The sequence below is a fragment of the Rhipicephalus sanguineus genome, chromosome 1 (assembly GCF_013339695.2).
Source record: "Rhipicephalus sanguineus isolate Rsan-2018 chromosome 1, BIME_Rsan_1.4, whole genome shotgun sequence".
Lineage (NCBI taxonomy): Eukaryota > Metazoa > Arthropoda > Arachnida > Ixodida > Ixodidae > Rhipicephalus > Rhipicephalus sanguineus.
In genome coordinates, this window is record NC_051176.1 from 66,488,318 (window position 1) to 66,504,141 (window position 15,824).

The 15,824-nt window shown below is 47.2% G+C and overlaps 1 protein-coding gene across 1 annotated transcript in view; it reads left to right on the forward strand.

Moving 5' to 3' along the window:
- LOC119392559 (WD repeat-containing protein 6-like) overlaps positions 1 to 15,824 on the forward strand; it is a 166,109-nt gene that overhangs the window by 43,979 nt on the left and 106,306 nt on the right. The window contains 2 exon segments of the mRNA XM_049414593.1: positions 3,383 to 3,430; positions 12,303 to 12,475. Coding sequence (XP_049270550.1) covers positions 3,383 to 3,430; positions 12,303 to 12,475 — 221 coding nt within the window.

The window sequence follows — 15,824 nt, forward strand, 5'->3', positions numbered from 1 at the left end:
GACGAAGTCAGTTTCGTGGTTGAAATACCACGTTTTGGCAACGCCGGTCAGGTAGAATGGGAGATAGCTCAATTTCTCCGCTTCGGTCCACCGATTGGCTGAACCCACACGGTTGTAAAGGTCGAGCCAGTCCTCGACGTCGTCACCGCGGAGACCAGCGAATACGGGTGGTTCGCGCTGAGGACTGGTGACAGTGGACGAAGGGAGGGCAGCCGCAGGCATCGGCGCGGTAGGGTTAGGGCTAGGTGCTGGTTCCGTTGTCTGCATAGCTGTGGGGGTGGCCGGGCGCAAGCGGCGACCGGATCGTAGCTCCAGGTGGGACACGAACGTAGGAGGACGTCGGGATCTTGACCCACCTCCACCACTCTGAAAGACGCAGGAAGACTTCACCAGGCAGGGCCAGCAGCAGCGTTTATTCCGCGATGTCTGCCTCGGCTCAGAACAGCAACCAACCAACCCAATGGCGATGATGATGGTTATGTACAAGTGAGAACGATGAAGTACGATAAATGTGCTTACAGTATATATAACAGCCAAGATGGTGAACATAAATGACGACTTCATTATTGTCAGCGTGAGCTAACCGCATTACAGGACTTCTTGCAGCATTACCAACTGTGAAAACACTGATTCGATGAGGGCAAGTCTAAGTGTCTTGTCAGAAGACAGTTTATATGGCTTTAAGCATGCAACATGAATGATATCGGCCTGGATGCGTGCTATAGGCTCTGTCAGTTTGACCTGTGCAACCTCAAAGGTCATATCGGTGACTTGGCACAGGATACAATAGGGACTGCTGTAATGTGGGAGAAGCTGTGCTGCTTGCTAGAGTAGTGTATCATACTTTGAAAGCAATTCACCTGTTTATGTTGACATGCCTGCTATATTATTATGGTGCGGGCTGAGGCTTTATTCTTTTCATACCTCACAATAAAGAATGTTTATGTTGACATGATTGCTGTGTTTATAATGCCTTCAACCTCTTTCCCATCTGGGTCCGCGTTCATTGGCACAACTACTTTAAGCAAATTACACAATAGAAATCTACTCAGTGTAATTCAAAACTTGTGCCTTCGTTGCTCAGTGTCCTTTACCCATACTCCAAGAGGGAGCAGCGGAAGTTAACTTTAGGCGGCAAGCAGCTCGTGCAGTGCACAGCTGCTTAGGCCGAACTACTTAAAGTTTTGCTATTAATTTTCTTATATACACTCAAACCTCAATATAACGAACACGGATATTACGAATTATCCGTTATAACGAAGTAGATGAAAAGTAGTCTTGTCATATATACAGTGTTACAAATATATGTTTATAACGAATTTTCGGGTATAACGAACTTATTTTTGTGTCAGATGCAACTTTGTTATAATGAGGTTTGAGTGTAATACAAAGTAGCGTAAACAAAAGTTATCCCATTGGTCGTTGGGAATCATCTAAAAAATAATTAATGCACTGAAAGTCGGGATTCGGATTTGCAGTTGAACCAGACTATATCGAACTCGAATAGATAGAATTATCCTTTATATCGAGCTATTTTCGTACACAACCATGCTTTAACATCATTGCCTAGGAAAATATACACCTACATCGAACAAAAGTAGCCGGAACAGTTGATATATCGAGGATCGGGCAGCGCAAAACGCCCCTAGAAGTTGGCTTTTCCTCATTAAATTTTGGCTTTTCCTCACGGAAGGGGACTTTTCCGTATGCATTTGGGAGAGCGGGCGGTGTGATCAGGAGAATGCCGCGTGGTGCGAATAGAAACTACCTCTTGCCATCACGTGCTTTCCCGCATGATTCCTCTTCATTGCGCCGCCGGCCCCGCACGGTTGTTTTGTTAACGACATGGATGCCGTAAAACAGAAGAACCTGCTGTTCTCTTCAAGCTCGCGATAATCAGTACAGTCGAACACGGGGAAAAGAAGCCTTACGTTGCCACTTTGTACAGCATCCCAAGGAGCATGCTGAGTATGATATTGAAAAACAAGGCCAACATTTGGGCCAGGGCAGACTATACGCATCCAGCGCCCGACGAATATGCACAGCTGCGTATGAAGATTTTGCGGCGCTATTTACATTGATACCGCATTTTCTCGCGTATAACCTGCCCTTGCACATAACCTTGCATCCCCAGCTACACACTACGGAAAAATACATAATTAAAAAAAAACTGTGTGCAATAAAAGCTTGTTAATTTGGATTTCACGGGACCAGAAAAAATGTCCGAATTAACCGAATGTTCAGTTATTGAACGTATCAAGAAAACAATAAACAAATGTCCTTTACATCAACACACTTTCATTTTCTGGATGAATGCGTAAATCCTGTACTTAGTACTTTGGATAATAGCAGTGTAACAGTGGCAATTTTTTTCATCCTGCGACTTCATTCTCAATGCTATGATGGCGCCAGACTCCCATGTTTAATTAGCCCAAAGTGCGCTCTGCACCCCTCTCTTATTACGTACCGCCATTACTACCACGCGCACGTGACCATAGTTCTTTTGAAGGTAAAATTGCCGGCAACAGATCATTCGTCCATCGCGATGTAGCAAATGAGTTTTGTGCCAGCATACTGACCGTGGCTGAAAGCTCTTCATCTTCAACAGCTTCTGCCATGTTTGAGTTTTGTGATACTCGCGCGCATTGCATCAAGCAAAAACGAAGCTGCTGTGTGCCGGATCTACATGTGGACAAAACCGGGGTCGCTAACTGATGAAGATAGCTATGTGGACAGCACCGCCTCGTTTTGGTTGTCTGCGAACGGCGTTTTCGCTCTTTGTGTCTTACATTTGCGGCGTTTCGCACTCGGTGCGCTCCGAGGATCGTCCTAGTAAACTGGGTTGCGGCCAAATGTGACTGAATTAACGACAGTTTGATGCCATTGAACAATGCATATGCTGGCCGGGACCAGGGAACAGGTCCGAATTATCTGATTTTCCGAATTAACGAACTTTTACTGTGATGCTGCGGAGGCGTCTTCCTTACATTATCGTGAGCAGTGCTGTGAAGCCAGCTGGTGCACCGAAATTTGCACTGAAAATACAACAATTTCATTAAAAGTTGTATATTGAATTATCTGATATATCGAACTAATTCGCGATTTTTTTGCGAGTTCGATATATGCAGGTTCGACTGCATCGGGGGTGTTTTTACCACGTTCGCAACTAATGTCTCCATTTGTTGACATCCACTTTTACCCTTTAAAAATGAAATTGTTGTCACAGTGTTTTTTCTTTGCACGTGTGGAACTATTTGAAATAAGATTTTTCAAACAGCATCTCTTTTTCTTGCTTTCATTTTTTCGGACTTGGAGAGGTTAACATTGCTGAGCTGAATAATAATGGATGAACTTCATCTGTTCCTTTTCTCACCTAATCAAGGGTGGCAGCATTTGGTGCCTCGCTGTCAATGAAGACGAGACACTTGCGGTGAGTTGTGATTTCATGATGCTTCCTTTGTCTCAACCTCTGTATTGCTCTTCTTCGTTCTGTAATGTATGAATGTTATTGTGTGAACAGATTCAGTTCCCTGGGTGCATACTAATGGGAGTGCCAGCTGAAGGTGCTAAGTGGATTAGTTCACATGAATGAAGTGAGCAGCCATTGCCACCTACGCGCAAGTTGTAATTAGAAAAACTGTGTGCTTTTTAAAGAAAACTTGTCTTGACGTGAACATATGCAGTGTACTTGCATGCTGCCTTTGACATTGTTGTGAACTGTAGATGAAGCAGTTCACTGGGGCTGTCATTATTTCCTTTTAATTGTTTACGTAGTAGTTTGGTATTTAAATCATAGTAGCATTTGCCGTTTTTGCTGCTTGAAATTCTACTCATTCACCAGCTTATATGCAAGTGTGCTGACGACCAGTGAGAGCAGACCATTCATAGGCCATGGTGGCCACATGATGTTGGGGTGGTGTGTATCACTCTGATTTAGATGCACACTAGGAAACCATGGGCTGTCACAATTAGTCCTACTTCAGGAGCGGTATCTTTCACAGTTAAAGTTATCTGCATGCTAAATTTTCCGGATTCTGTTTTTTTTTGTCATCTCATTTATTTGTATAAATAAGAAACAGGTCTCCTTTTTATAAAAACGCATATAGTTTTGCAGTCCATATGCACAAAGCCGGTGTCAAGTGGTGTAAAGAAAGTGCATAATACAGAGCTTGTGGGCACTGCAGGCATGATGTAGCTCTTCTTGCTCAACTTCACAGATCTAGCCCTCGGGCTAAACAGGTCAAATCATGGCTGTAGAGAAGTAGCAGTCGCATTTGTTTGAGACACTTGAAACTGGTGATTGTTGATGGACCCATAGAGTTGCACGCGACTCTGTGGGTCCATCAGCAATCAACATTCTTGTTAGAGTGGCGATCGTTCATGGAAGAGCTGCCGTTCGAATAAGCTACAGAACTCCCGATGGAAAACTGCAGTAAATTGTTTGGGGGGTTCTGGTAGTTGGTGGAAGAGCTTCGGTCTTTGGCTCTTTGGCCAATTTTCCCAACAGCCACATGGTACTGTTGTGCTTGATTGCCGTGCTGAAGTCCTCGTGAGTGCTGCTTGCTCAAAAACTTTCGGTGCTTGTTCACAGCAGCGTTGAAGAGGGCTGCTGCTCTCCATGCCAAAAAAGCAACTGTGTAGTGGGGTGCAAGTTTGGAGCTTCTGAGTGGGTGGTGCGACAGTGATGACAGCAGCATGACCAAATTTTTCACGTGTGACACAAAGTGCCGAGGTGCTCGTGGGTCGAAGCCAGTGCCTCTTCTAGAACAAACTTTAATTTTCCATGAGTAACATGTACGTGGTGCTCACTGAGAGGGAAATTGAATGCAGTGACCTTACCCAACAACAGTTTCGTTGTGCTTGATCTTGAACATTTCATAGTGCCTCGGCAAGATGTCAGTAGGAAATAGGCTACAGGATCCATGAAGCTACAAGCAGTGGGAATGCAGCTCAGTTGAGCATTGAATACTAACAATACTTTGTGTTGAATCCAGAATCATACATTTGTTGCAGGTTGCAGATGTCTTTCATACAATTGTTAGACATACAGTGAAACCTCGGTCATACGAATCTCACAGGACCACCAAAAATATTCGTATCATCCGAAATTCGTATCACCAGAAAGCATGGAAAATTAGCATGCGACAAAAGAAAGCTGGCGTACATTTTCAATTATTGTTTTTCAGGACCGTAGCAACATCAGCAAGAACCCTGAATGAATGTCAGCTAAATTTTTAGATGTCCGCAATCACACCAGTGCTCTTAAAGGGGCCCTGCAACACCTTTCTTAGTTATATTGGAATAGTCTCATTATTGACGTATGACTCTTCACGAGTCATATGCCGCGAAAATTTTTCGAATCCGTCAAGTCTAAGTGGTGTTACCAAATTATAGAGATCACGTTCCGCGGCTTTCTCCCTCAACTCCACGCCGCGAGCGCGCGGAGAGCTAGGCAGCGAGTCGAGGGAGGGAGCGCAGACGAGCGAGGCTCCGCCCAAGAGCGCCGGCGGAAATTTTTTCTTCATTTTTTTTCTCTCTGACGTCTGGGCGCAACCACGTGGTCTGTGCCGCCACTTCCGGTCGGCTTGCGTCGTTCTCGTCAAGCGGAGCCGTATCGCGCGTGCTTGAAAACTGCGCGTCGGTTTGGTAATGTTGGGTGTGCACCTCGAACGCCGTAGTGTTTTCATCGCTTTGCCAACCATGGAAGCAAACCTGCGCGCTCGTTTGGAATGAATGACAGCTGAGATCGGTTTCAGCCCATACTCTGATAAACCGCCTCGTAAGACGGCACTGGCAGACGACCCCGAAGCGCCGCCATTACCGGACGCCAGCATTGTTATCGGAGACATGCTGCACGGCTGCCTCGGTCGGTCGCGAGAACGTGCCGACGATGCAGTTCCCAGCTGACGAGGCAACACTCGAACGGCTGCCACTCTCAACGGCAACCGGCGATGGTCAAAAGCACAGAAATATTCACGTTTTCGGCACTGCGCATGGCGAAGAAAACGGAACCACGCAACTACGAGCAGACGAGCTGTCGGTGAGACCGGAAGTGCTAATATTAATGTTTGTTCGGTGTTTTTAACGCGATAACATAATATAAACATACATATTATCTACTTATTGAACTCAAAATTAACAACGAAAGTAATAATGAGGGTGTTATCGTCATTATAACATCAGCCAATGGTGGAACTGCCGACAATCGCGTCATATTTTGCGGACTAATACATCATTTGTCGAGAGAAGAGGGAGCGATTTTCAGCTGACTTTGAGAATTTATTGTAAATTCCAGGCCGTGCGCATCGCTATAATATTTGGCTTGCGTGTTCTCGGGAGCCTCGACTACCGATCGGCAGCGCTTTTTGAGCATGCTCGAAAAGTGTTGCAGGGCCCCTTTAAATATACGGTCCGTACGCGCGTATTTAGATAATGAACCAGGTGCGTTGTGACCTGCGACAGCAGTAACCCCTTCCAAATTTTAGTATGCTTTTTTGCATGACACCGGAGTACTGCAGCGAAAGGAACAAAAGAAGCGCTTTGATGCGATGGATCAAGGCCACAAAATTAGAGAAACATGGTCCTGTGTTCTGATTTTGTTATCGCGTAGGTGTTGGGGATGTTTTTTGGGAGATTTACGACCGTGCCCGCACAAGTGCGACCTCAACGGTCGCGCATGTTGACGTTTTCAGGCCTGACTCCTTCGCCAAGACCGTCCTTGCCTTCTTTCGGTCTTCGTCCACCTTTAGAAAACTGTTTTTCTTACACCGTGATTGTGACGATTTGGCGGTTGGCATGCCCACGCTTGCGTTCCCGCGCTGGCGCATGCTTGGCGTGTCTTCCGCGACAGCTTGCAGCACCTCTTCGTGCCTGGGCAGCACCTCTTTGTGTACGTTCGTATCAAACGTTGCTGGGTGAAAATCTGTTCGCAGCAACCGTACCCCATTACATTGCAGGCCAATGGGCCTTGGCCAGGACCAACGAAAAATTCGTATCACCCTGAAATTCGTATGAGCTGTGATCATATCACCGAGGTTTCACTGTATAAGTTAAGATGACTGCATGTCACATTTCACACGTCTGTGTATGTGACTACACCATGCCTTTTGACAACCGAAATTAGTAATATACAACCAGTGGGGCTTGTATATCGCTTTATTTGCAGCATCATTACACATAAGTACATTTTTAAACATCCCAGTTTTTATTGTCAACTATAAACGTGCATTGTGCAAATCATTAACAAAATGTTGTTTATGACAGTCTTAATGGTTTCTTGCCAGGAGGGATGTTCAGTATCAAAAGAGTAGTCAATTAAATTCCTGAAAATGTGATGATATTGCCATGCGTGTTTATAAACTTTGTTTTAATGTGTTCTGGTTTGGACCACAAAAGGCTGTTGGCAGCACTCGACGCGGGGCGCGCTGCAATGCTTGGGAGGCTTCGCAGTTGTCCGGGATTGTTCTGTTGGGATTGCGCGCAGGACACGGGTCATCAAGTTTATTCGAGAGCTTGCGCGGGCACCGGTGATGACGCTGGAGGGTTCGATGATTGGTTTGTAAAAGACGACGCGCTCTGCCAATGATCAGATTATCGGCGGCCGACGCTCTGTTCGCCGCTCTCAGCGTACAGCATGAATTGCTTGTACCTTGTCTTCTCATTTTCCGGGCACAGGTTCGTCCAAATAAAAAGCTTAGTCTCGAACATGCCTACTGCTGCCTTCGTCAACGTCACGACCACGTGACAATATCATACCTGCAATGATGTGATAGCTGCGCCAATTGCGCCAAACTGCGCCAAGACGTGAAACCTGCTACATCCTGCTACATCTCCGCTTTTCTGCGCCAAATCTGCGCCAAACGATAAGCTCACTAGCGTCAAAACGTGTGCCGGCAAAACGCGAGACTCTGAAGCTGCCGCGCGGCAGAATTTTCGTGCCGCGAGAGGAATGGGTTCGTGCATCATTTTTCGCGGCACGCCGCCCGGTGCTTTCTGGGGGACATGACCGGACGCTGATTGATGGGAAGGCTCGTTAAGCGCTGGTTTGGCTTGCTCAGGCTTTTGGGGACCGACATAATCCCCTGCAGACTGTTGTAAACTGGCGTGACCCGCCAAAAATGCACCTTGGAAGGAGCGGTTCGCCGCGAGCTGGTGTGACCGCACCGCCGCAGCAACATAGAAATAAAATTTCAGTTGTTAGTACAGCGACGTCCTTTTCTGCCATCTTTTTACCCCTTTTTTTTACGCTGCGCTGCTCAAACCATTGTTGTACCTTTAACCGTGGTTAAGGTGACTACGGTTACGGCTAACCACGGTTAGGGGTAGCTACACAGCAGACATAACAGTATTTAGTCGCCTAACCGCGGTTATCGCAAAGCGAGAAGCTGGCAAAATGGCGGAAAAGCTTCGCACCAGCCGTGAACTGGCGCAGTTAATTGGCAGCTTCGTGTTGTTTGAGGATTTTCACGGAACGCGACTCCAGTCGGGGAGCAAAACTCGTGGAAAACTATATAGTTTCGCCGTGGAACGGCTAGCAACAAAGACTATTCCGTCCTCGGCAGGATTAGCAAAAAGCGTATCGCTACACGTTTCTTGAGGGGAATTGCTTTTCGCATTGTCCGTGTCTCGCCGTCTCAGAGCCTCAGGTCAATCCACCAAGTGCAACGTCGACATCCTGAACAAGATGGACGAAAATGGTGACACTATATCATCTTGGCGTCGCCAAGGCAGCGATGGCAGTGGATTTTGTATTGTCTGCAGTCAGACCATTAACTGCAAACAGCATGGTTTTGCAGTGATAAAGCGGCATGCTACAAGCAAGAGGCACATTGAGGCCACGAAGCAGCACCGGGATTCAGAAGGTGTACTGAAAACTCCGCAAAAACCTGTGTGTCAGACGTATTTGGACTTCTCGCAGTGTTCAGCTACGCTCTCGGGCGACCGCGTGGTTCGTGCAGAGAGACTCTTGGGCAGATACGGCCACATCTATTTCCGAAGATGTTCACGGACTCCGAAATCGCTGAACAGTTTTCCTGCAAACGAACGAAAGCCTCATATGGTGCATACATGCCGAAATCTGGGAGACTCCCTGATTTCGACCTTTTCTTACGTGTGTACGGTTGGCAGGAAAATCTCCCGGACATCGAAATTTCTGTGCGTGATCTATCCACATTGAAAAGTCCAACCTAATCGATCCAGGTTTTTTGCGAAGCCATAGGAAACCAATTTAGGAGGCGTTGATGTAAACGTAACCGGCTGACCGGCTGATACGAATTCGTGAAATTCCCCAGCCGAATTCCACTGTGTCGAATGGGCCGAAATTCGGATGTTCCGAACACTTTTCCGCGTCGCGGCGGGTGATACCAACTTTCCCACGAAACACGAAACCTTTACAAAACGTTTTATAGAGGTTTATAGAGGTTTTAAAGACGTTTTGTAGAGGTTATGTGTTTCATGGGTTGGTACCGAATCCGTCGAGCGACGGCCGAGAGCAGAATACTGGAAGCTTCGGAAATACCCGCGCGGCCAGCTCACACACTGTCGGAACTGTGGTTATCGTTTGCCACAACCGCGGAGGACGAAACCGCGGTCGCTCTTGACACGATCATGTATGGCGACGACAAAACTGACGGAACTCCGAAAGTGCACGCGCGTCCAACGCTCACCCAGTCAAAGCGACGCTGCTTTCCACAAACGCTGCGGACAAAACCGCGGCAGATGCGATCGTAGATAGCAACAAACGACGTAGTTTTGAAGGCACTTGCGCGGCCAGCGCACGCGAATTGAAAACGGAACTACCGTTTGCAGCAACCGCTGCGCACGAAACCACGGTCGCTATCAACGCGATCATCGATAGCGAGCTCCGAAGGTACGCGGCTATACCGCAGCGATAGATTAAAGGCAATATAGTCATAAAAAAAGGCACGAAGCCTTTCGGGATTCGTGTCGATCTTCGCTTGTCACTATAGTGGAGCGGACATTGGCACCAGTTGGCCTCAAGCGAAGCTTTGACGCACGCTTTCGCGGCAGCCAGCTGCGCCGTCCCTTATTGGTCCGTTCACGTGTGTTCCTAAAGGCATACGCGAGTTCTTTTGACAGAAATAAGTGTTTTGTGCGTATATTGTTGTTTGGAAACAGATTTAGCTGGTTTTTTGATGATACGAAATTTCGGGCGATACGAATATTGTCGCTCCCCCTTCAGATTCGTATCACTGAGATTCTACTGTAGTTGAGAAACCCTACCTGCGTTGTTTGTGTGGCCACTCCAAGCCATTATAAGACCCAGGCCCGTAGAATTTTTTTCGTGAGGGGGGGGGGGGCAAGTGCTGGAAACCTTCACTATTTGAGAATAACACTGATTTCCATTATTTTTGGTAAAACATCCCCTCCATCAAAATTTCGGGGGGGGGGGGGGGGGGGCTGGCTGGCTACGGGCCTGATAAGACCGCAATGTCAATGTTTACACTTATGAGGCTGTTTGGTGATCCAGTGGTGTCATGCAGACACCCATTATTGGACAGAACTTTTAATTTCAAAAGAGTTCCTCCTTAGTTGACTGTTTTGCTTCATATGGTCCCTTTTTCTACTTGGCAGTGAGCTTTTAGCTGCTCCAAAAGCAGTTTTCCCTGCTCCAGAACGCATTTTTGGCTGCTCCAAAAGCCCCTTTTCCTGCTCCAAAATGCACTTTTTGCTGCTCCAAAAACCTGCTCCAAAACAGCTTCAGTCAATCACATCACTGTACCTGCCAAGTCTCCCGGATTACCCGGGAGACTCTCGGATTTTGAACGTTTCTCCCGGTTGTACGGGTCATAGGAAAATCTCCCGGAAATCCAGTTTTGCCCGGCGCGTCCAGTGCATTGCGCGCCCTGTGCGTCACGGTGACGTGAAGTGGGACGTTTCGCATACAGATGCGCTACACGCAATTTAAAAATTGATCCTAAATGTGTTATAGGTTATATCAGCCGTTAATATTTCGTAGATGATGCATTTGTGTACACACAGATCTATCCCACAAGTTATCTCGCCTTAAAAATTTTGTGTCACTGCTGCTTTAGGTGGAGAGCCCAGCACTTAAAAGGGTAGCCATTACCGATGTCTGTCGAGATAGCGTGTTCACCAGCGCTTGCGACCGTTCCCGTCTCTTCGGCGCCCCTTATGGTCCCATTGCCTGAAGAAATAACTGATAAGCAAGCGACGACAGGCCTCGCACGCGGAGCGATGTTATCGCATGTGCCCTTCGCGCGACGGTGACGGCCTGGTCGTTTCATCTCTGCTTCAATCGCGTTCGTTCCTAGCGCTAGCGCGCATTTACTCATACGTGAAACAGACGATGCGTAAGCGATGTTATCGGTTTGGACTCTGTACAGATCAGCGGCGACCGCAAAATCCCGCTGACAGTGTCCATATAATTGCTATCGCAGTACCCCCTCCCCCCCTCCCCCCCGTTGAGTAGATCTCCCGGATTCCGTTTCTCCAAACTTGGCAGGTATGCAATGTGAAAGTGAGATGAACAATAAATGAGTGCTGATGTGAGAGTGTAATTGAAAATGTGAAGGGCTCCCAGTTAAATGAGTAGCTTTGTATATCTTGATCTTTAGCTTTAATGCTTGCTGAATATTACCGTCTTCTCGACAGTTAGAGAACATATGTCGCAGCGTTTACCTTGATAATATTGAAAGTTGAACTAGTTGGTAAGGTTACCTTAATATTTGTTGTGTCGTCGACCAGCAGTGCAGAGTGAGCACACTGCACCACTGCCGGCTCCATGCTGATAACCGCCTTTATTCCGACGAACGTCACTTATATACAGAGTGTTGTGGCGATATCTGTCGCACGTGACCTGCTTCACATTGGCAGTGCAATAATTGTTGCTGTACTTGTGAGCTGCAGTGAATTAAATCGACACACGAAACTTTTTAGAGTGTAGATGTAGTTTATTTTCTCCTGTGGTGTGGCATGTAAGGATAAATAAGCTTTTCAAGTCCTGAGTACTTAGAAGACAGTGGTGAAGCCCAACCGGAAGTTGGGGATTCATACTGGCCTAAAAGCACGCACTTTCGCTTGCTCACTTTGTGCTACTCTGTCTCCTCCTCTGTGGCTGCTACAGCGGCACTGGTGGTCACTTATTTTGCAGCACTGCCAGTGCAGTACAGGAGGCTTAGAGACTGTTATCACAATCCAGTGCCTTATTTCACTTGAAATTGTTGTCATGCGTTATATTACTGCCAGATTGTGCCTCCTATTTTCTGATTACTATAGGGAGGAAAGACTGTTTGGTAACATCGGTGTGTGGCATTCTTCAGGTAACAGGGAGCAGTGGATCGGCGCTGAGCCTGTGGCACGTTCCGGAGGTGATTTCTCAGTCAAACAAGACCACTTGGATTGAGGCATTCAAGGACGGCGGAGACTTTCCACGTAATCTCGCCATCCTCAACACCTGTGGAAACTTATCCCTTATTGTGTCCACCAATGAAGGGTGCGTGCAGCTGATAACAAAATGTAGCAAGATTGTGATTGCAGTGCACACGTGATGGTTACTACAGGTTTTCACGCTCACTCGAATGCAAGTGCCAGCTAAAATGATCTGAGCACCAGACTGGTTAATTCACGTGCTGAACATTTAATCCAAGCATCAGGGCAAATAGGCCACATGCCAGTAAGTTTAATCCAAGCACCACCAGCTTTAATCCACCTCTTTCATTTTCCTGTGCTGCCCTCGGCCATTTTGGTAGGGTCCGGGAGAACCGGTATTGCCAGAAGCGAAACCTCCGAGATGAGGAGACGTTTCGCGACTTTTCCACTAGGGGAGAGCACATGCACCGCGGCGTCGTGAAAGAGGCGGATTCAAGGGCTACTCAATTTAATCCACACAATGAAAACAGCAATATGGGTTCTGAAAAACAGAAATACAGTCGAACCCGGGTATATCGAACTCGCCAAAAAACGCTTATTAGTTCGATATATGGCATAATTCAATATAGGCCCGCTATAGGATTTGACACAAAGGCACATAACAATAAGAAAAGTACTTTATTAATATGGTGGCTTACTTGCGTGCCCTACTTTGGAACAAAATAGTCCTGGATTTTCTTCTTTGTCAACGACTTCGCTGCCTGCGACAGCATGCACGCCTCCACGTTGTCCAACGAGTCGGAGCAGCTGAGGCAGCAACCATCCACATTCACGCAATAGCGCCGGACCAACGCAAGTGCACTAATCACTTCGGAGGATGTAGGCAATGGGCCATCGTCAATTTCCTTATTGCTGTCGCTTTGGCTCGTGGTCGGCACGACGTCTGCAACATAGTCCTCATCTTGTAGCTGACCCGTGATGGCGACATCATCGTCCGCACTGACGAACTCACCAAATGTCGATCCGTGGATAGCTCCCGGGAACTCTGCCGGCTCGCTCCAAACTTTGGCAGAAACACCTGCGGTGTCTTCAGTGCTGTCATCGGAATTTGGGGTGTCATCACCAGGCATGCGGAAGCCGGCATGCCTAAAGCAGTTCTGGATCGTTTCCTTCGTGACATCTGCCCACGATCTACTCAACATAGAAAGAGCTCGACCCGATTTATGATTTCGAGTTTCGCGGCGAACGGCAAATTATGCCTCTTTGCACAAGCCATGACGACAGCGCGCCAATAAAGTTCACAGAGCACCAACAGGCAACACCACCAGCACGGACCACGCTGAATGAGGACTCGAGGAAAACAGGCAGCAGCAGGCACACAAGCATAAAGAAAGAAAAAATGGCGCTCACTTCTACCGCCTCCGCGCCTCGGAGAAAGCACGACGGCCTCTGATTGGCTGTAAGCGCTGCGAGCGGGCCAGGATCATTTTTTGCAGGGGGGTGTTCGCCCGTGCACAACCGGGTCTAAACCACTTTCTCTAGGGTGGCGCCGGCAGTTATGCCCGCCACCGCGAGGGAAAGCCAACTTGCTGGGGCACTTTTGAGGCACGTGGAGTTTGATATATCGGTTGTCGTTGCTATTTTCGTTCGATGTAACAGTAACTTTTGCTATATATTCTCAATGTAAATTTACCGTGTTTAGAAATTGTTCGATATACGGGATAATTTGATATAAACGGGTTCGATATAGTCGGGCTCGACTGTATTGAATTACAGTTGCAAGAGTACATGAGAACTTAGAGTTGCAAGTTCTCATGTTTAACAGCTGCGGCCAATTTCTTGCGACGGTATTCGTAAAAAAAGCGGATAGAAGGTTATTCCGTCCCTTTTGTGCCTTCCTACGTAAGTAACAGCAACGCATCTCGTCAGTACACCATTTTTTTCTTCGTGGCACAACTGCAAATAGCGCATGCACCAGCGAAAACACATCGGCAACTGCGGCAGGCACAGCAGCTTTTGCCTACCGCGCGAAACTAAACGCCCAATGACAGCGCCACTGCATTTTCGTGACACATGTCTGGTGGAATTCGTCTATAGACCTTTTCACAGGTGAGAAAGAACGCCGCCATGCTGGGCTGTGGCATGGGAGTACAAAGGCTGGCGTCACAGCTTCGGCGACGAAACTGACGGAACTTCGAAAGTGCACGCGCGTCCAGTTATGCTTACCCAGTCAAAGCGACGCTGCTTTCCGCAAATGCTGCAGACAAAACCGTGGCAGATGCGATCATAGATAGCAACAGACTACATACTTTTGAAGGCATGTGCGTGGCCAGCGCACGCGGATTGAAAACGGAACTGCCGTTTGCCGCAACCGCCGTGCACTGACTGTGAGCTCTCAAGGTACATGGCTAACGCCATGGTAGATTAAAGGCAATAAAGTCCTAAAAAGGCACAAGGCATTTCGGCGGTCCTGTTGATCTTCGCTTATGTCTGTGGTGAAGCGGACTTTGGCACTTTGTTTTTCAATTGGCCTCAAGTGAAGCTTCGCCTTGCGCTTTCGCGGCAGCTAGCTGCTCCGTCCCTTATTGGTCGGTTCACGCGTGTCCCAGAAAGACATACGTGAGTTCTTTCGACGGAAATAAATGTTCTGTGCGTATATCGAGGTTTGAAAACAGATATTGCTAGTTTTTTGATTATACAAAATTTCGGGTGATACGAATATTTCCGCTCCCCCTTGATATTCGTATCACCAAGATTCTACTGTAGTTGGAAAACCCTACTTGCATTGTTTTTTTGGCCACACTAAGCCATTACAAGAGTGCAACACTGATGTTTATGCTTACGGGGTGGTTTGGGGCTCTCCCTCCCCTTCCCCATTTCCGAGGACGTTCTTTTTTTTGAAAAAGGGGGGGGGGAGGGGCAAAGTAAATCGACGCGCCTAACCCCACCCCTCTTCCAGTTTTGGAAATCTCCCGAATTCAGATTCCTTGAACTTGGCAGGTATGCATGTGCAGATTTCAATGTGAATGAAATTTCTCAAATACCACTGCAACAACTATGAGTAACCATTCTGGCTGCTACAGCAAGGAGGTAAATAGTTTAGAGCACAATGCCACATGCAAACAATGAATACTTCTCACTTCAGCAAATTCATTTTGCCTTTACCTCGTGGCTTTTGGCCCTCCATGTGTGAAAGCAGTTGTTAAAACAGTTGCTGCAATTAGTAATCTTTAATAGTTAACTTAAACTAAAAAAAAGTATAAGCCTTAGATGCCCTTATTTTTACTACTCGTTAATCTGCGAGTGCCTTAAATTTGGAGGTCTTGATGTCATGAGGAAATATGAGACCAGGTGTGTGCTCCTAAGCTCACTTATTATACGATGCCTGTGATAGAAAAGGCATTACACATCTGCTGCCATTTCTGTGAGCTGCATTGGCTAACTCTCCCATGACTAACCTTGTGCCCTTCAGC